General features: G+C 42.3%; 1 protein-coding gene across 1 annotated transcript in view; it reads right to left on the reverse strand.

The window, feature by feature from the left end:
- FLT3 (fms related receptor tyrosine kinase 3) overlaps positions 1–19,758 on the reverse strand; it is a 53,541-nt gene that overhangs the window by 23,777 nt on the left and 10,006 nt on the right. Inside the window, exons 4-14 of the mRNA XM_044249514.1 lie at positions 15,977–16,106; positions 13,959–14,086; positions 13,489–13,628; positions 13,242–13,395; positions 12,066–12,234; positions 3,025–3,128; positions 1,967–2,075; positions 1,515–1,693; positions 632–738; positions 413–545; positions 219–323 (exon numbers count right to left, since the gene is read on the reverse strand). Coding sequence (XP_044105449.1) covers positions 219–323; positions 413–545; positions 632–738; positions 1,515–1,693; positions 1,967–2,075; positions 3,025–3,128; positions 12,066–12,234; positions 13,242–13,395; positions 13,489–13,628; positions 13,959–14,086; positions 15,977–16,106 — 1,458 coding nt within the window. The remainder of the gene's footprint in view (positions 1–218; positions 324–412; positions 546–631; positions 739–1,514; positions 1,694–1,966; positions 2,076–3,024; positions 3,129–12,065; positions 12,235–13,241; positions 13,396–13,488; positions 13,629–13,958; positions 14,087–15,976; positions 16,107–19,758) is intronic.

Raw genomic sequence — 19,758 nt, forward strand, 5'->3', positions numbered from 1 at the left:
TTCCACTTGTACTTTTTTTTTTTAAGATTTTATTTATTTATTTGAGAGAGAGACGGGGATGGTGACAGAGAGCACAAGCAGGGAGGAGAGGGAGAATCAGGCTCCCCGCTGAGCAGGGAGCCCCACACAGGTCTCAATCCCAGGACCCTGGAATCACAACCCGAGCCAAAGCAGACCCTTAACCAACTGAGTCACTCAGGCATCCCACTTTACTGTACCTTTCAGCATTTTGACTGCCACCTGGATTGAGACTCCTGTTTTACTAATTCCATAAGCTGTTGCATTCATCACTTTTCCGAAAGCACCTGATCCTAATACCTTCCCTGTAAGACAAATGGTCAGTGAGGGCATGTTAGAGATTTTCCAACAGAAAGGAAATGCTACAGAAACACTGGGACCGGTCGGTTCTTACCGAATTCTAAATTTTCTCTTGGAAACTCCCATTTGATATCATATTCATATTCTCTGAAATCAACGTAGAAGTACTCATTATCCAAAGAGCCGGTCACCTGCACCATTTGCAGCTGGCTTTCATACCTGAATTGCTTCAGAGATGAAATAATGGGTCCATGAGCAATGGGCAGTCCCTCAGAAATGGGAAACAGGGAGGAATTTTTACCTTTGCTTTTACCTTTTTGTACTTGTGACAAATCAGCATGGTCAGAATAGCGATGAAGGGAAGACACAGCCCGACTGTTGCATAGAAGGAGATGTTGTCTTGGATGAAAGGGAAGGGCCCTGCAAGGCAAGAGTATCACCGAGCAATGAACCTGTGTACTTGGTGGTTGGACTAGAATCTCATTATCATCTCTCACCTCCTGTTTGAGGAACCATCATTTGCAGTCCTCGCAAGCACTTGACAAATACTCCTCTCCCCTCAGAAAATCAGGCAATGTTCATCTAAAGGCCAAGTTCCCTTCCTAGAAAATTGTGACTGACTTTGACCCCGTTCTTACATATCACTTACTAGGGTTATACAAATGACATCGAGTTAAACCCATGGGATATATAAGTCAGATTAAAAAAATTAAAGAAGTCTGTGCTCTCCCGATGAAGGTATCCTATGAATATGGGAAGCTGGTCGAGTAGGTGGGCATGTTTCAGACTTGTTTAAGTTTGGAGGGTTCTAAAAAAAAACAAAAGTATAAAAAAGCAGGCTAAAGGAACAGAGAGAGATGAACCAAGAGGGAAAATGGAAGGGACCCCAAATTACTAAATCAGTTTCTCTCGAGTTGGATCTTTCAGTAGATACTTCCTGTTCTCGGGGTTTATGGTTCTGCCTCCATCACTGTAAGGTGTGAGTCACACTCACGTAAGCAGAAACCATTCTGTCCCTGACTTACAAAATGGCAGAGGTTCAGTGGGGATTCTTGCCTGACTCAAAAATCCTTCTTGTCTCACATACCGAACCTATGCGCTCTGGTGAAATTCCCCAAATAAAAGCCAATGACGGGGACAGCCTTCTAGTGGGGAATTCCTGGAGGTGGTGTATTATGGTAGTGACTACTGTATACCTGGTGAGTTTAGGAGGATTGTTTCACAGGATGTGCCAAGAGAATTGTAGGCACAGCACTTCACCAGGAATCCCTTCACGGCCTCACTCATGTTAAGGGTGCTGCTTGATAGCCACTGTCCAAATACTTTTCTGTTAGCCTTTTTATTCCAGATTCCTTCTGTGATCTCCTCTGTGCAGCTGAAAAGAAATGGCCGACAGAGAAATCAGGCAGGTGAGGCTGTGGTCAGATTAGAAGTTAGGGTTGGTCTCGGGAGCTTAGAAAGGGATTTCGCTGTTCTAAGTTATCAGAAATGCTCTGTGACCTTTGAGAATTATGGTTGACTCAGAAGGTAAACATTTTAAATACTTCACCATTTCTTCTTAAAGGTATTCATGAGAAAGAGTCGATATGTCAGAGAGAGTAAGAGTTCTATGTTCTTCCAAAACAAGAGACGCCAATGTCCTGCTTACTTGGGAGACTTATCTGAACACTTCTTCCAGGTCCAAGATGGTAATGGGTAGCCATCAGAGGAACACGAAGCCTGACTTGCTGATGTCTTGGCTAGCACCTGAGGTTTCCCTGTAGAGAATAACACCTAAATTAAGCTCCTGTGGTATGGGACTTTCCAGAAATGGCTTCAGTGTTCACTTCATCGAGGCTGCCCGTCTACTCCAAGCTGTTTGTGCCTCGGCAAGGGTGTCTCATACTCAGGATGACTCAAGTCCTCTGGTTATTCCCTTTTTGCCCCTTGTATGGAATTTTCTATCCAGGCAGCCCTACCACCCATCCGCAAAACACCCCTTTTCCACGGCCAGGCCCCTCCTGTAGAGAGCCAAGGCACGCTACTCTATAACCTTGAAGAATCAAAATGATTCTGAGCTTCAGGAGAAACCCTTACAAAAGTCCAAGGAAATGTACTCTCAGCTTTTTATATTGCCTTCTTCCAAAGAAACAGAAATTACTAAGACAAACCAATGGCAGATATCATGACTTTTAGCCGTTCCTTAACATGACCTTTCAAGGTACCAAAGCCAGTGAGGCACTACACCAAAGCGTGTTCAGACAGGACATGGAAGCATTATCTTAGCTTCAAGGGATGAACACAGAAAGAGATATACAGGTATTTATCTATCTATATATGGATATATAGATCTATATATAAACAACAAAGCCAGTAGGGACGTCTGGGTGGCTTAAGGGGTTAAGCCTCTGCCTTCAGCTCAGGTCACGATCTCAGGGTCCAGGGATCAAGCCCCACCTCGGGCTCTCTGCTCAGTGGGAAGCCTGCTTCTCCCTTTCCCACTCCCCCTGCTTGTGTTCCCTTTCTCTCTCTGTCAAATAAATAAATAAAATCTTTTAAAAAATAAATAAAGCCAGTAGATTTGAAGTAAAATTTCAACATATTTCAGCATATAAAAATAACTTATAGCATCCCTTCTAAGCCATTACTTAGCTCTTTCTGGTCATAGTTGATACATAATGAAGGAGTTATGAAAAGAAAATGAGATTTCTTGATAATTTAACTTACTTCTTATGTTCAGCGTGAACATTTTTGTGAATTCAGCATCATCATTTTCTGCATGGAATATATATTCTCCCGGCTGGTGTTTATGGTTGCAAAACTTAGATATGCTGTTTGAAAAAGAATTAAAGATCCACTTAGCCAGATCCTTATAGGAGATGCTGAAATGAACGTCATTATGCTTAGGAGTTTTCCTTGAGACTCTGACCCCCTAAAGTCCAGTGGACAAGGAGGAGTCTGTGTGCTAGGCCCTTGCTAATCTAAGTGTGGTGTGGTCCACAGCCAGGTAACATCAGCATTGGTATTATCTAGGAGCTTGTCTGAAATACAGAATATCAGGTCCCACCCCAAATCTACCTACTCAGAGTCTGCCTTTTAAGATGATCTCCACATAATTCATATGCACGTTTAAGGCTGAGAAGCCCTCCTCTAGACTGGGGTTCCTAAGAGAGACAAAAAGGTTCCTGCCCCTACTGTTCTATACCTTCTGGACTAGTCTGACTTCCCAGACATTTGGAAGAACCTCTATAGGGAGAGGAGCCCATAACCCCCTGCTTCCTATAAGGATGGCTCTCTGACATTGGTCCAAGGCAGGACCTATAACCGATCCTTGACTTCAAGAGCAATTAACAATGACAAGGTCTCAAATCCACTGAGTTTGTACAGAAACCTGTAGGTGTTTTCAGGCTCCAGTATTTACTTGGAGTGCTCATTAACCACTCAGTACATTTGGACACGGACAACTTGGTATTGGAGATTAGCCACCATGCCTTCTAGGAATCTAGGATGCCGAATGTTGTAGCCGGATATTATATACTATAGGGGAGATAGGGGATCAAAGAGCTTTTGAATATGCCTTTATGCATTGAAGAAATTGAAAAAAATTTCCCTTCAAACAGAATAAGAAAATGTAAGGCTTGTTCAGAAGATATTTAATTAGGCTACCTCTATATAACCTACCAACAGTAAACAAAAAATTAAAAAAAAAAAAAATATATATATATATATATATATATATGAGAAACATATTGCCAGAGTAGACGTGTAAACAGGAGAACACAGGGTGTGGAAACCAGACTTAAACTAGGAGCTATGGAGAATGCAGACTATAAAATATGGCTTCTGTCCTCAAAAATATCATCATCCAGGTGGGTGGATAAAACCTCCAGAGGTTAAGAATTAAACTAAAGGCCAATAGAGGATTAAAGAAGGTGGAGGAGGCCAATATAGATGAGAAACGTTCAGAGGTGTGCACAGAAGCAGGACCCGAGCTAGCTCTTTGTGGATGGGTTGGGTTTAAGGAGAGGGCAAAGGCAAAGCATCCAAGGGGGAGGCAGTGGCATTCCCAATGCCATGAGACAGGCACTGGTGCGGCCACAGGGAGAGGAGCAGGGAAGCACAAGTCGAGATGTGGGAGAAAAGACTGAATGGGTATTGGGGGACCAAGTGATCAGGGGTCCATGAAAAACAAGCCTCATTATTTAAACCTCATGGGGAAATCAGGAAGATGCTGTGGATTCTTGAGCATGAAGGGAACACCACGAACAGTACTGTAGTTCAGATTGATGGCAGGAGAGAGGTCTGGAGGCAGTTGCAGTAACATAGGAATTAATGAATTATTCATTCATTCATTGTATTACCAATGGTAGAATCTACTTATTGGAGGAATCGGGGATACAACAGTGAGGTATAAGAGGTAAGTTTCTGTTCTCACAGCATTTTCACATTGGTAGTGAAGGTAGACCAGTGACTCCAGTAGAGTGGGAAGTCCAATGAGAGCAGAAGTAAAAGTTCAGATTTGAGAATTCAGAGCACGCAAAAACGAGTGCTATCGAAGGCAGGGAAAATGTGAAAGGATTGGAAAGAGCAAACCCAAGAGGCACCAGGAAAAACAAATACAACTAAGCAGGTGCTGTGCTAGGTACAGAAGAGGGAAAGAGTGGAATCCCAGCTGATTCTCTAAGACTCAGCAGTCACACCTGGCACCTGACTGATAGAGCAGCTTTGAAGCCCATGTGTATTCGACACCAGTGTTCTGTGCCCTCAACTCCAAAGCTAAAGGGTAATTCTGACTCTGTATAGCGATAAGGGAATTCATTTCTCTGGCCTATGAGAGTGAGCATTTAATGAGTTTTTTCTTTGCCCTGTTTGTTTTTTGTTTGTTTGCCCTGTTAACAACAAGAAGGCTGAAGTAGAAAGAGGAATTTCTTACCCGACCTACTTGTGGACAACAAGGAAATGGCTGGTGACGTGGAAGTGATGGAAAGATGGGGGAACACACCAGTATAACATTAGGAAGAAAAGTAAATATAGCTACTTGTGATTCCCAGACTTTAGGAAGGCAGAGTATAAGTGGCCCAAGAAGGGAAAGATGCATGCTTCTAAAAGAGAAAATGTTAATTCTCACTGGACACCAAGAGCACCAATCAACTGGACTGAAGAAACTACCGGTGCAATTAGTGATTATCATGTGGACCAAAGCAAAATGTTTTGTGAACTTTTTTAAAAAATATTTTATTTATTTGACACAGAGAGAGAAATCACAAGTAGGTAGAGAGGCAGGCAGAGAAAGGGGAGAAAGCAGGTTCCCTGCGGACAGAGAGCCCGACGTGGGGCTCAATCCCAGGACCCTGGGATCATGACCTGAGCTGAAGGCAGAGAGGCTTTAACCCACTGAGCCACCCAGGTGCCCCTGTTTTGTGAACTTTTTCCTTCCTAAGTCTTTTGTGCTGTCTTAATGGAGTATGATTTGCCACGGGATAGACGAGAGAGCATCTGAAATGTTCTCACTCTTCCGAGTAGGAAATGGGTCACCTACGTAGCCTGATCACAACACCACATATCCAGATCATTTTCAACTGCTTGGGCCCCAGTTCCACCCTTCGCTGACAGTTAACCCTAGCAAAAGCAACAACTGGGTCACTGAACCTCCTCTGGGAATTCCAAGGGGAATAACCAACCAGGTGATCTGGAGATACAAAGCTTCCCCTTTCCCCGTAGGGTTTTTCTAGAAATGGCCAGCTGACATGAGATGGGAGATCAGGACATTGGAGTTTACAGTGAAAGAGTATCTTGGTGACATACAACCATGAAAACCATGAGTTTTCTTCTCTGCACAAGCAAAATGAAGGTCCTCTTTACTTTCCGTGTGGTGCCTAGAGGAGACGGGATGAGGAAGGGCTGGCTCTTCCCAGCGGCTCAGGGAGTACTTGTTCTATAAGTGAAGAACACTTTCTGCAAAGAGCAACGGATTATTAAAGAAGCAACTGATTATTAAATCAGCATGCGGAGAATAATACAGCATGCACTGGGGAAGCTGAGAGCTTCTGAAAGTGGAGAGTAAAAAGCTGATGGGAGTGGGGGAGGCTTCCCCCAGCACCGAGTGCTATCTGATCAAGAAACCCACGATTCTACCTCTGCAGAAGGGGGACACGGCCAGGCTGAAGCTGGATCTGATCTGTTCCAACTTCTGTCCCGAGGGAGATAGAGTCAGGAGGTGGGAGGAAGGTGATGATGATTTCATATAATACCATCCTCGTTTTTATCTTGGGGTAGTCAGCAAGCCTGGGGCAACAGAACCATTATGGACTGAATAGCAAAGCATGGCCCATCTCATTAGGAGGCACAATTTATTTTTAAATAATGGAAGAAAATGATTGCATCGCTTGCATTTTTGTTTTCTTACATCCTGGGTTTGGGACTTCTACACTTTTGAAATGAGTTGGCGTCCAGAGCCAGTATAGTGATGTGGTTAAAAACATAGGCTCTGGGGGCACCTGGGAGGCTCAGTGGGCTAAGCCTCTGCTCTTCGGCCCAGGTCATGATCTCAGGGTCCTGGGATGGAGCCCCGCATCTGGCTCTCTGCTCGGCAGGGAGCCTGCTTCCTCTTCTCTCTCTCTGCCTGCTGCTCTGCCTACTTGTGATCTCTCTTCCTCTGTCAAATAAATAAATAAAATCTTAAAAACAAAAACAAAAACAAAAACAAAAACATAGGCTCTGAAGTCAACTGTTTTTGCCAGAATCCCAACTCTGCCATTGCCCAGTGGTGTGACCTTGGGCAAGTCACTTAACCTCTCTCTACCTCCTCATCCTTGAAATGAAGACAGTGGTAGTACTGACCTTGTATGGTTGTGGGAGGAGAACACTGTGTTCCATTTTTAAGTAGTTTTGTGTGACGTATCTATAATGGGGCCCAGCTCACATATTGAACATAACGTATGTGTTTGATTATCATTACTATGAGGCTTATTAACTCCAGTAATCATTTTGAGTATAAAAGAAATTTAGAAACTCTACTGTAGTGTATACTGTGAGAAAATAACATTAAAACAAAAGAAAGCTGCAAAGAAAAAAAAAACCTAAAGTAAATGTCCATCAACAAGATTCAGTTAAAATAAAATGGTCCAAAAAGCAGAATACTGTGCAGCCATTAAGATGCTAATGTAGGGGCACCTGGGGTGGCTCAGTGGGTTAAAGCCTCTGCCTTCGGCTCAGGTCATGCTCTCGGGGTCCTGGGATGGAGCCCCGCATTGGGCTCTCTGCTCTGCAGGGAGCCTGCATTCTCTCCCTGCCTCTCTTGTGATTTCTACTTGAGATTTCTGTCAAATAAATAAATAAAATCTTAAAAAAAAAGATGCTAATGTAAATAAGATAAGATGTAATATATTTAGTATCATAGAGAGATGCTCACGATATATTTTAAATAAAAAATCAGGTTACAAATGGAAAAATTAGTGCCATAGTTGTATAAAACCTGTATTTATATGTTTCTATCATGGTGGTTACATAGAAAAAATATGAAATATAATCGCTGGAGGTAGAGTTATTGATATTATTTCTATTTTTTTAAAAGGCAGTTTCAGAAAACAGGAGTAAAGGAAGGGTACTGACTTTGCTCCACGTGGGCAAGTAACAGCCTGTTTCCATCTTTCAAAAAATGGAATTATGGGCATTAAGCGAGATAATTCACATAAAGGATGTGCACATTGTCTGGTATGTGGTCAGAGTTTAAAGAAGTTTCTTTCGCTCTCAGTGAGCGGGGTCTTTGGGAGGAAAGGACAGGTGCCCCAAACAGCAGCGGCAAAGAGGGACAGGGTTTGCTGGGGGCTCTTGGTGCTTTACTGAACCCACACGACTTCTCCCTCCTCTCAAGATACCTTCAAGGCCCATCTCTTTCCAGACAAAAAAAAAAAGTCTTCCCAAAGAAGCTCAATACACTTCTGCAATTACATATCTTTTATTGACTCGAGATCCTGCTTTTCTATTAGTCTCTGTGCTTGAGAAGGACAACACCTTATGGCTCAGAAGTCACATGCCCACCCCCCTGCTGTCTCCCCTAAGCGCTCACCTAATGCTCCGTGTGTGCAGAACTCCAGGCTACTAGAGGTGGAAAATGAAATACTCCAGGGTAAAGGAAAACACAGGGATCAGGCAAGCTAAGGAGAGTCTTTAAGAAGGAATCACTAAATAATTCTAACATCTTAAGGTTTGCTTATTTGTTTGAACCACAAAACTGGGAAAGGCTGAGGTAGTTTCAGCAATTATAAGGAAGTCTAGAGGGACAGGAAATTATGCAAAGCAACCGATAACTATCCTAGGACCTTTTCTCAAGATGAAGATATCAGGTCTGCTAGAGAATTACAGTGGAATAAAATGTAAACACAGAAAGACAAGCCCTCACACTTGGGGTATGATGTTTGAGGAAGTAAATAGGAGAAATGAAGCTGTGAAGGTGGGGAAGCTGACAGACTTCCAGCACACGCACAACGACTACACCATAGTCTTTTTTCATGAGGCGGGTTCCTACAGAGGGCCTTCCAGTTATTGCTACAAAGGCTCATGTCACTCTGCTTATAAAGTCATCTGTTGCAACATGATTAAGATACGGTCCTTCACCAACAAATTTCAGTTTGGTTGAACTTTGAACAACAAATTTCAGTTTTGGTTGAACTTTGAATGTAAGTGGTAAGGGAAAGGATGCTCACTGTATGATTCTTTTAGCTTATTAGTAGATTGGAAACTTTTTAAATAAAAAAAATTATATCCAATATTGAGCTAGCCACCTGTTCTCTCAACTCAGAGCCTGGTGTGGAGAGCAAAAGACATTCAGGGTCCTCACTTGAAGCTACGTTTAGATTTCTCGTTATTCACTTTTTGTTCAGTATTTTGAGCATCGTCTTCAAGAAGAAGGATGATCTGTCTTCCCCTTGTGTTGTGTGTTACATGGCGTATAGGGTGATACAGGATATCAGGCACACCATTATCACTGACAAACCCTGTGTGTCACCCAGTGTGTCAGTATCACCAACAAACACTGCAGCTCTTCTAGAACTTTTCAGATAAAACAAACTCTTGGGTGTTGGGTATTGTGTGAGTGTCTGGTGTGTGGTCCTAGCAGGGCACAGAGGATGCCACTGACTCCTTCTAGCCCAGGCCCTGCATCACCACTTCCAGGGATGATGATGTATTCATTAAATACAAGTTGCCTCAACGAGGTATTGTATAAGAGAGAGACATGGTCCTCTAATCAGTGATTCTGTAAAAACTCAAGAGCTTGTGTCAGAAGTGAGCAGCAAAGGAGCAATGAATCGTATCCAAGATGCCCCTTGACCATGAATGTGCCAGTCTAATTCTGGGCGTTGGAGAGAGAGAAAGAGACATTACCTTATTCATTCTTGTAGACCCTCATAGCATGAAGCCCATCAAGAAGATATTTAAAGAATATTTATTGAACTAAAGAGAATTGATTCTCTAGCTCTTTGAATCAGGTTCAGGAGAGAATTCCATAGCACTAAGAGCTTCTCTGACACGGGTCACAATACAAAGAAGGGAGTGAATGTTGATATCACTGATACTCATCCGAACAGAGGCCTGTGGTGGTCAATTCAACAGAAAGACAGGGGCTGACTCCCCGGCTGCCTACATTCAAAAGTTTGATAATTCAGAATAAGCAGCTTATGATAATGGGGTGATCCCTCTGTGGCAGTGGTTCTCAACCCCAGGCAATTTCTCCAAAGTAGGGACATCTGGCAATGTCCAGAGATATTTTTGGTTGTCACAGGTGGGGGTAGGGTTTCTACTGACATCCACTGGGTGGAGGCCAGAGATCCTGGTAAAGATCAAACAATGCAAAGGACAGTTCCCAGAACAAAGAATTATCCAGCCCAGGATGTCAATAGTTTGCTTTTGAGAAACCCTGATTCAGGAAGTGGGTATCAGTCAGCTCACAGGTCAAAGACTGTGTTCTTGATTAACTGCAAAATGAATGCTTTGGACATTAAGAGGTTAGGGCAAGAGAGGACAGAGAGTTCCATGCAAACTCTGCATTACAGTCTTTCTAAAAATGCAAACAAAGATCACTTATAAACTATTTTGGGTTATGAAGAATAGCACAGTAATTGTGAAACAGACGTGAACCCAGGTTAAAAAAAAACAACTTTTTCTCTTCACCTGGACCAATGTTATCTGATAGAAACAGAATGCAAGCCATATAGGTAATTTAAAATTTTCCAGTTAGCTATGAAAAAGAAAATAACGGGGCATCTGGGTGGCTTAGTCATTACGCGTCTCCCTCAGGTCATGATCCCATGGCCCTGGGATCGAGCCCTGCATCGGACTCCCTGCTCTGAGGGAAGTCTGCATCTCCCTCTCCCTCTCCCCCCTGCTTGTGCTCCCTCTCTCGCTGTCTCTCTGTCAAATAAAAAAATTAAAAAGTCTTTTAAAGGGCGCCTGGGTGGCTCAGGTCATGATCTCAGGGTCCTGGGATCGAGGCCCACATCGGGCTCTCTGCTCAGCAGGGAGCCTGCTTCCTCCTCTCTCTCTGCCTGCCTCTCTGCCTGCTTGTGATCTCGCTCTGTCAAATAAATAAATAAAATCTTTAAAAAAAAAAAAAAGTCTTTTAAAAGTAAAAAATAAAAAAATATATAAAATGATAAATAAATAAAAATAAAATAAAATGTCAAATAAAGAAAGAAAAAATAAGTAAAAACTAAACATTGTTTTTATTTAACTGGATATATCTAAAACACTATAATTTAATTTATAATCAGCTTAAAAATTGAGATATTTTACAGTCTTTTTATTTTCCAAACTAAGTCTTCAAAATCTAGTGTGTATTTTACAGTTATGGCACATCTCAGTCGGGACTAGCCCATTTCAAGTACTCAACAGCCATTGCGGCTGGTTAGCTAGTGTATGCAGAACACAGATCTAGACCCTTGACAGGACTCACCAGAGGGAAGGACAACATGTAGAATCTGGGCATTTTTCCCCAGTTGTTGAGCATGGCTAGAATGGGAGCTAGGAATCCATATTTTTAACATTTGCCCAGATGATTCCTACAGAAGTGGTTTACGGACCACACGTCAAGAAATGCTTTATTCTAGACCACTGACGTGTTTGAGGGATGACAAGTGTCTTTCAGGCACTCAGAGCCTCGCATGAAATCATGGTACACAGGACTACATTTAAGAGATAAGAGGTGTCACAGCTCTAGGAAATACCAGAAAAAAAGAGTTGTTTTCTGTTTCCTGAAGAGGGAACAAAGAGTTTGTCCTGTAAGACAATCCTGAATACAGCTGTACAGATCCCAAGGAAAATGGAATTTTCCTTCAGCATTTATTCTTAGGCTATTTCTGCATTGATATTTTTGAAAAGTTAAATCAATACACTTGTAGGTAATGTTTTGCCGTTTTTAATGGGTTTTACTTCCTCATCTGCATACGTGCGGAGGGAGATTCGGCATAATAAAACACAGTACTCTCAAATAGGAAGTAACAATTGAGTGACTCAGAAAATGCCGCAGAACCATATTCAGACTAGTAGGATTCTTTCTGGTTTTGTTTTGTTTTTTTTTTTTTTTTGTCCAGGGGTTTCTAGATTTGAACTGATTCTAAGACTATCACAATGGCCTCATCTTTGCTTTTTCTCTTCTCATCTTCCATGTCAACTCAGTAATATAAAAACTTGTAATACAGAACCGCTCTTCCGGGGGCGAGAAGGAGGGCTGCGCTAAGCCCAGAGAGCCCCTGAACAGTCTGTCGGCTCACCTGGACCCGTCATCAAGCCCACGCTGCTCACAAGGAAATGATTTTCGAGAGAAGGTCCACGTACATCTGATCTGCGGATATGCTTTAAACCTGACAGAAAAACAAAACTCTTCATACTGGTCAATCTCATAGTCTTCACTCGATTTGGAACCATTTATAAATCCCTTTTCTGTTAAAAAAAAAAATGTTTATTCATTAGATGGGATTCATATAGACATACATTGAAAAGATAAAATACATTTTTATTCATCCGTTTCACATAAGAACACTCCGATGTGGCCATCCCGCAGGTCAGAACTGACAGTTGACAAGAAATTCAAGAGTCCTCTCCCTAGTTATAAACCTGGGTTTGTCACCTTCTACAGTCAAGATTCCTCTAAGAATTGGATGTCAGTAATTGAATTCCTCCCCAAAGAAATGTATATAAATCAACCTCCATATTTTATGGACAATTTCAAGAGATCCAAGAGCTCCCCCAGCCTGGCAAGCCTGTCCATTTCGGGGCAACTGACTGACAGAATTTGGAAGCCCTCTGCTGAGTGAAGACTGCTCTCTCGGTGAGTGACGCGTCCCACCTAAAATCATCTTGGGCACAAATGAAAGAATCTGGCCAGCATTATTCACCAGATTTCTTTACGGAGGACTTACTTGTTAGTTTGATATGAGAATCACTTCATTTCCTAGCATGTCTGAGGCTGCCACCTGATCTGAGATTATTGAAGCGTGGTTATTTTCAAATCCTGCACAGCCCACCCAGTTTCTGTGCATCTAAACACTTGTCCCTTCTCTCTGTCCCTGCCTGTCACCTGCAGTTCTCAGAACAAGTATTTATCAGGTGCCAATTTTGCGTCAGGCTCTCTGCCAAGTTCTGGGACCAAAAGGATATAGAAGGGATTATTTCCGTCCTTCTGGAATTTAGTCTATTGGTAGACAAACGTCCACAAACAGATGGTCACGTTACAATGACAGTACAAAGACAGTGGCACTCAAGCGAGCATGGTTTAAGTGGAAAAGGAAAGGGGCAGGCAGCTTCTAATTACAAACCGATTCTATTTCAGTTTCATGCTCAGCTTTTTGATGCTACCGTGTACCGACAGAATTTGCAGTCCATACCTCACATTCCACACTAAAGCAACTGAAAGGATGGAGAAAGACCGAGAGAGCAGCCCGCATTACCTATGATGGTAACCAGAGCTGATTTACTGGGATGTTCTGAAGAGGAACAAGTGTAATAGCCGGTGTCATTTCTTCCCACTGATGATACAAAAGCAAACAGAATCCGTATCATAGTTCTGTTTGTGGAATAGGTACTCATCTCAAAGGAGCTGCCCTGGATTTTAATAAAACAAGAGTTTGAATTTAATGACTTCAACCCGTACTTTGTAGCCATCTGCAGTTTCAGAATGCAAACTTGTCATATTACCTCCCCCAGCGCTTTATTTTCTAGCTCCCAGCTGAGTCCGAATCCATGGTTTACGTGAACAGCTTTGCACCTTATCCATAAGGGTTCCCCTACTTTAAGAAATAACTGTGGCGGTGTGGTCTGAGGCGTTTGATTTAGATCTGGAAGGACAAAAACATCCCGAGTGAGAAAACAAGGTGATTTTTCCACCCCCACCCCCCCATTACAGAATACATCCCGAGCGTTCCAATGACCAAAGATTTTCACCATCATCTCAAATGTACCCGCTGCTTGGACAGAAGAATCCTTTAGAAACTGTCTACCCTTTTGTAAAGAAATTGGTAGATGCATAATCCAAAATATTCTAAGTGGCATAGAGAACTATGGCAGCTCTAAAAGTGAATGATGACCTAAGCAATCACTGTTCAGTGTCGGGTTTTTCCTAAGGAACAGTCACTGAAAAGAGAAGAGCCCCGTCTCGTGGTTCCTACCTATTGTGAATAGCTTGGTACACTCCCTGCCCAGCTCGTTTCTTGCACAGCACCTTATGTCTGTTCCAAACAGCTCATAAAGCACGCTTTCCTCCTTTGTAACAACAGCTGCACTCTCCCCTTTACAGCTGCAAGTAGAAAAAAAGAGCTGTCTGACCAAACATGTTTTTTTAAAGTTACAAATGAAAGTGAGGGAGAAAAACAAAGTGAAAGGTTCTAGAGCCTGTTTAAGAGAATGAAATGCATCGGGGCACCTGGGTGGCTCAGTGGGTTAAAGATTCTGCCTTCGGCTCGGGTCATGATCCCAGGATCCTGGGATCGAGTCCCCATAGGGCTCTCTGCTGGTAGGGAGCCTGCTTCTCCATCTCTCTCTGCCTACTTGTGATCTCTGTCTGTCAAACAAATAAAATCTTAAAAAAAAAAGAGAGAGAGAGAGAGAGAGAAAGAAATGTGTTGAAAGGTAAACCCAAATCTAAGGTTTCTAGGTAGTTACTCATTATCTCAACGAATTAGAATAACACTAAAAAAAAAAAAAAGAATAACACTAGACAGAATTACATACTTTTTTCCTTTTTTTTTTAGTGAGCTCTACCCTCAATATGGGGCTCAAATTCACCACAGGAGATCAAGAGTCCCATACTTTCCCAACTGAGTGAGCCAGGAACGCCGGATTACATACATTTTTATGTAAGCTTAAATTTGGGGGGGTTTGGTGCCCTCTTTTTTTGCTGTTGAGAGAGAAAGAGAGAATGCGTGGAGAAAGAAGAAAGAGGGAAAAAAAGACAAGAGAAAAGGAAAAGCACCATTAGGTTTCAATACAGTACAACAAGGCGGGTATCTTTTCTTTGAAGCCCAAAAGAGGACTATGAGGGAGAGGAAGAGAATAATGTTGCAGAAGTCACCCATCCGCAGAGCTCACAGGGAAGAGGCATGGTGAAATGCAGGAGGGAATTCAGTGGGTCTCAGGACCTGACACGGTACCCCTCACCCCCACCCCTTCACCCTGTCTCCATCCCCTCATCACCACCATCCACATCCCCACCCTTCCTCAGACCCTTATCCCTCCTCAGCCCCCCACCCTCACCTCCTCATCCCCATTGCCATGCCCTCCCACACCCTCCACCCCCTCACCACCCCCACCGTGCCCCCACCCTGGTGCCCTCACTGTCACCCCTCAGCCCCACCCCCAGACCCCACTCCACCCCATCATCCCCACCCCCACTGTCTTCCCACCCTAACCCTTACCTCCTCATCCCTATCCCATGCCCCTCATGCCCTCTTCTCAGCATAAGACAGACTTGGATTCCTCCCAGGGAGTTACCCTAACCACTGCCTTTCCAAAGCAGGAATTGCTTTTGGAGCCTGTGGGTGATTACGTTTCTCCCCCTTATCACTTTAGCCAAATGTATTCTTTTCTTTGTTGACATATCTTTCCTTCATGATATTTTTTTTCTTATTATAAGACAACAGTAATTGAGTTCACTGTAGAAATTTTGGAAAATACAGAAAAACCCAAAGAATTTTACTTGCCCATATTTCTACCACCCTGAGATAACAACTATTATTATTTTGGGGTGCAGACTGTCCATCTCCCCCCCCCCACCGCTATGCTTATGTAATTACAGGTAATCTCTTTGTCCTCTAAAATTTGTGATCACATTCCTACCATTTGGTAGTCTTTTTTTTTTTTACTTTTTCTCCTGCTTAGTACCATTTTTCACCAAAATTGCTTAGTAAATTTTTATTAGTTCAAACTGCATGAATTCTCACTTTGTGAGAGCATAGCTATGGCACCTATGAAAAACAAAAGAAAACACGCATATGGGACTATCTGCAGGCGCCAGCCTTGCAATGAGCTCACGTGTATTGATTCATTTCATCACTGTAGCGTAAGGCAAGTACTATCCCATCCCCATTCTTCTGATAAGCCAATTGGTACACACAGTGTGATGTCAGCTATATTAGAAAAAGACCAAAAAATAAAGCAAAAATAGCAATTACCTCTATAAATGTCATACCTTTCACTCTGTGCATTGCAGAACACCCATTCCACGGTCGGTTCTGGAATGCTCTCAGATATGCAGACCAGGGCATCCTGATTTTCCATTTTTCTAAAGTAAGGTCTCCTTAATGTATAAAGCAGTGTGTCTAGAGTATCATAAATTAGTAACATTTTAATATTTCAAAACTAATTGTCTTAGCAACCCCTGCAGAAAAAGAATTCTGCACTATTAAGGAAGGTTAAATATTTTATACCATAGCAGCCTCATCTGCTCCCCTCCAAACATGTACAATAATATATCTCCTCCATTCCAATACATTAAATTCAACTCTGGCTGAAATGTCTACTTCAGCATCTGTCCTCTTAGCTAATTTCTTGGGATATTTCATAAACCTACAGACAACTGAAGTTAAGTGGAGTGAGGTCATGTAAAAATACAAATAGTGATTTGCATAGGAACAAGAAAATGAGAAATAACAGCTTAAAGCTCATTTATTTAAGACTCAGCTTTCTTCCCATGATTTATTTTATCTAGAACTAGGCAGAAATACGCTGATACAAAAACACAGAAAGACAGGAGGAGAGAGAATTGGAAGAGAACTGAGGGGTTCAGTTTTAGCTTCCCATTCTTTTTGGACCATCATACCTCCCCTCTCCCCCCGCCTCCATCTTTGGCTCCCCACAATGCTTAACGTACAAACTTTCCACTTCTGGGTGGACCCCTCTAGCCACAGGAGTTCACTACCTCCCTGGGTGGATCATTCCATTTATCAACAAACCTTTTCCTTTAAAAGAAAGTTTCCCTGTTCTAAATTCTAACCTCTGATCTTATATTTTGTTTACAAATATTATATATATGCATACAAAAGAATATATGGAGTGTACATTCCAAAGCATAATAATAAACACAAATGCCCACAGACCCGTATCTGACTTAATAACTGGAATATTAATAAATATCTTCAAATCTATTTTATGCTCCCCACCATCTCAATCCTAGGTAATCTTTATCCTGAATCTTGTGTTTATCATTCCTGTGCTTTTAAAAATATTTCCACCACATAGATGTGTGTCCTCCAACAATCTATTGGTTTGCTTTGTTTGTTTCTGATCTTCAAAACGTGGTATCCCTCAAGATGTAGGTTTCCATAACTTCATTTTCTCATCCAGCCTTATGTTGGTGGTTTTACCTTATGGTTTTCATGTAGCTATATTACATTCATTTTATTACAGCTATACAGTATTCCATCGGTGAATATATTACCATTTATTATTTCATTTTCTTGCAATGGACATTTAGCTTTTATCAGTCTGTTGTATTTGCCAACAATGGTACTATGAACGTTCTGTACTGTACTGAGGCAGGCGTGTAAGTTTCTTTAATAATATACCTAGGAGGAAAACTGCTGGTTTATATGATATGAGCACGTTCTGCTCTACATATAATGATAGTCTGCTTTCCAAAATGGTGGTACTAATTTAACTAACATAGCAGGACATGAGATTTCCTTTTTCTCTGTATACTGATCAAGACTTCTTAATTTTCAACAATCTAGTGGCTATAAAATGGTATCTCAGTGTGTTCTTTTTTTTTTTTTTTTTAAGATTTTACCTATTTATTTCTCAGAGAGAGCGAGCATAAGCACAAGCAGGGGGAGAAGCAGAGGGAGAGGAAGAAGCAGGTTCTCTGCTGAGCAAGGAGCCTGATGCAAGACTTGATCCCTGAATGCTGAGATCGTGACCTGAGCTGAAGGCAGACGCTTGACAGACTGAGCCCCTCAGGCACCCCTCTCAGTGTGGTCTTAATTTGTTTTTCTCAGTTATTATGTTAATATATTTATTGACCATTTAGTTTTCGTGTTCTGAAAGTGAAACGTCTACTCGTCTTTTGTTCATTTTTCTACTTTTTTTTCTTATTGATTTATAGAAGCTATTTACCTATTATAATTTTTAATCCTTTATTGATTACATGAATTGCACATATCTTTTTTCATTATGTGATGGTTTTTATTCTTTCTTGCAATTTCTGACCATTGATCAGGCCCCACATAGGCCTGATCCTGTGACCCCGAGATCATGACCCAAGCTGAAACCAAAAGTCAGTTACCCAACCAACTGAGCCACCCAGGTGCCCCGCCCTCACCCATGGTATAACTAGTTAGGCCAGGTTCCCTGACTCATATGCCAGAAGAGTACATTACATTACACTGCCATCAGTCTCCTCCCTTCAAAATATTTTCTTCTCTGTGCTAAATATTGTTAAGTCCTTCAGCTGCTTGAATTTAACCAAGTTGTTCACTATCTGGTTGCTCTGTTTTGTCAATATTCGTCTGAGAAGAATAATCATCCATTCATTTCCTGAACCTAGAAATTCCAACATTCCATTCTCATGAATGCTGCCAAGGTTCAGCTTTCCTTTTATTTTTTTAGGTAACCAGGCCTTAACTGCTGGTTACTGCTAAACTTGTGGTTTGCTAGTAAACCCTTTCCTCTTTTTCACATTGGATGTTGCCAAGTCTCCTCCGCCCGATTTTTTTTTAGCCTCACCACCCAGAATGCTAAAAGCATGTTACAATTTACCTGAATAGCTGTTGTCATATTTTTACACTGTTAATATGAAATGCAAAGAAGATACCCTACATATAATAAAGACAACAGCAGACACCACGTATCTGACACAAATTCAACTCTATAAACACTTGGCAAAAAAAGAAAGACAACAGCAAAGAATCGTTGATTCCCTTCCGAACTGAACTGAACCACAGAGACCCGTTGTCCCACAGAATGGGATCAGGGACTGAGGAGGGGACAGGGAATAAGACCAAAATCAAAGAGAAACAAAAGCTATCTTTTGATTTTTGGGCTTTCAGGCCTCTGGTCCTATACGTATCAGAGTAAACTGAAGGGCTTTTCAGAACTTCTGACAAATTTTGACTCTACCTAATTAGACTCTACCTAATTTCTTGCCTTACAGGCCAATTTTAGAAACCTACCACACCACCCCTGGCCCCAATTAAGGTGACACTTCTAGGGATCTAAATGGCCACAGGTGCTCTTTGTGTTAGCAGCTAGGACCACAAACCCCAGGGCAGTGTGGTGCAGACTGCATAGACCTGGCTTCCAGTGGTGCCCCGTGTGTCTGTTTTCCCAGCTGCATGAAGGCGGAATGGCTGTGAGGGAATGAGATGGTGCCAGCGGCATCCCCCTCAGCACAGATGATACATACAGAACACTGTCCATGGTTATCCCTGAGCCACGGCACCTCTGTGGACTGGACCCTGGCTTTGTGCCTTCAAGTCACTTACAAGGAAGAGGAAGCCTCATACTCAGGTGTGGCCAGGTAACCTAATTTAAAATGGCCTGGGGTGGGTGGTGCCTGGGTGTCTCAGTGGGTTAAAGCCTCTGCCTTCCACTCAGGTTGTGATCCCAGGATCCTGGGATCGAGCCTCGCTTCGGGCTCTCTGCTCAGCAGGGAGCCTTCTTCCCCCTCCTCTCTCTCTCTGCCTGCCTCTCTACCAACTTGTGATCTCTGTCTGTCAAATAAATAAATACAATCTTTTTAAAAAAATGGCCTAGGGGTGCCTGGATGGCTCAGTCGGTTAAGTGCCTGCCTTCTGCTCAGGTCACTATCCCAGGTCCTGGGATGGAGCCCCGCATCAGGCTCCCTGCTCAGTGGGAAGTCTGCTGCTCCCTCTCCCTCTGCCTGCTGCTCCCACTGCTTGTGCTCTCTCTCTCTCTCTGTATCAAATAAAACCTAAAAAATAAGTATATAATATAAAATGGCATAAACCCAGAGAT

The sequence above is a fragment of the Neovison vison genome, chromosome 5 (assembly GCF_020171115.1).
Source record: "Neovison vison isolate M4711 chromosome 5, ASM_NN_V1, whole genome shotgun sequence".
Classification (NCBI taxonomy): domain Eukaryota; kingdom Metazoa; phylum Chordata; class Mammalia; order Carnivora; family Mustelidae; genus Neogale; species Neogale vison.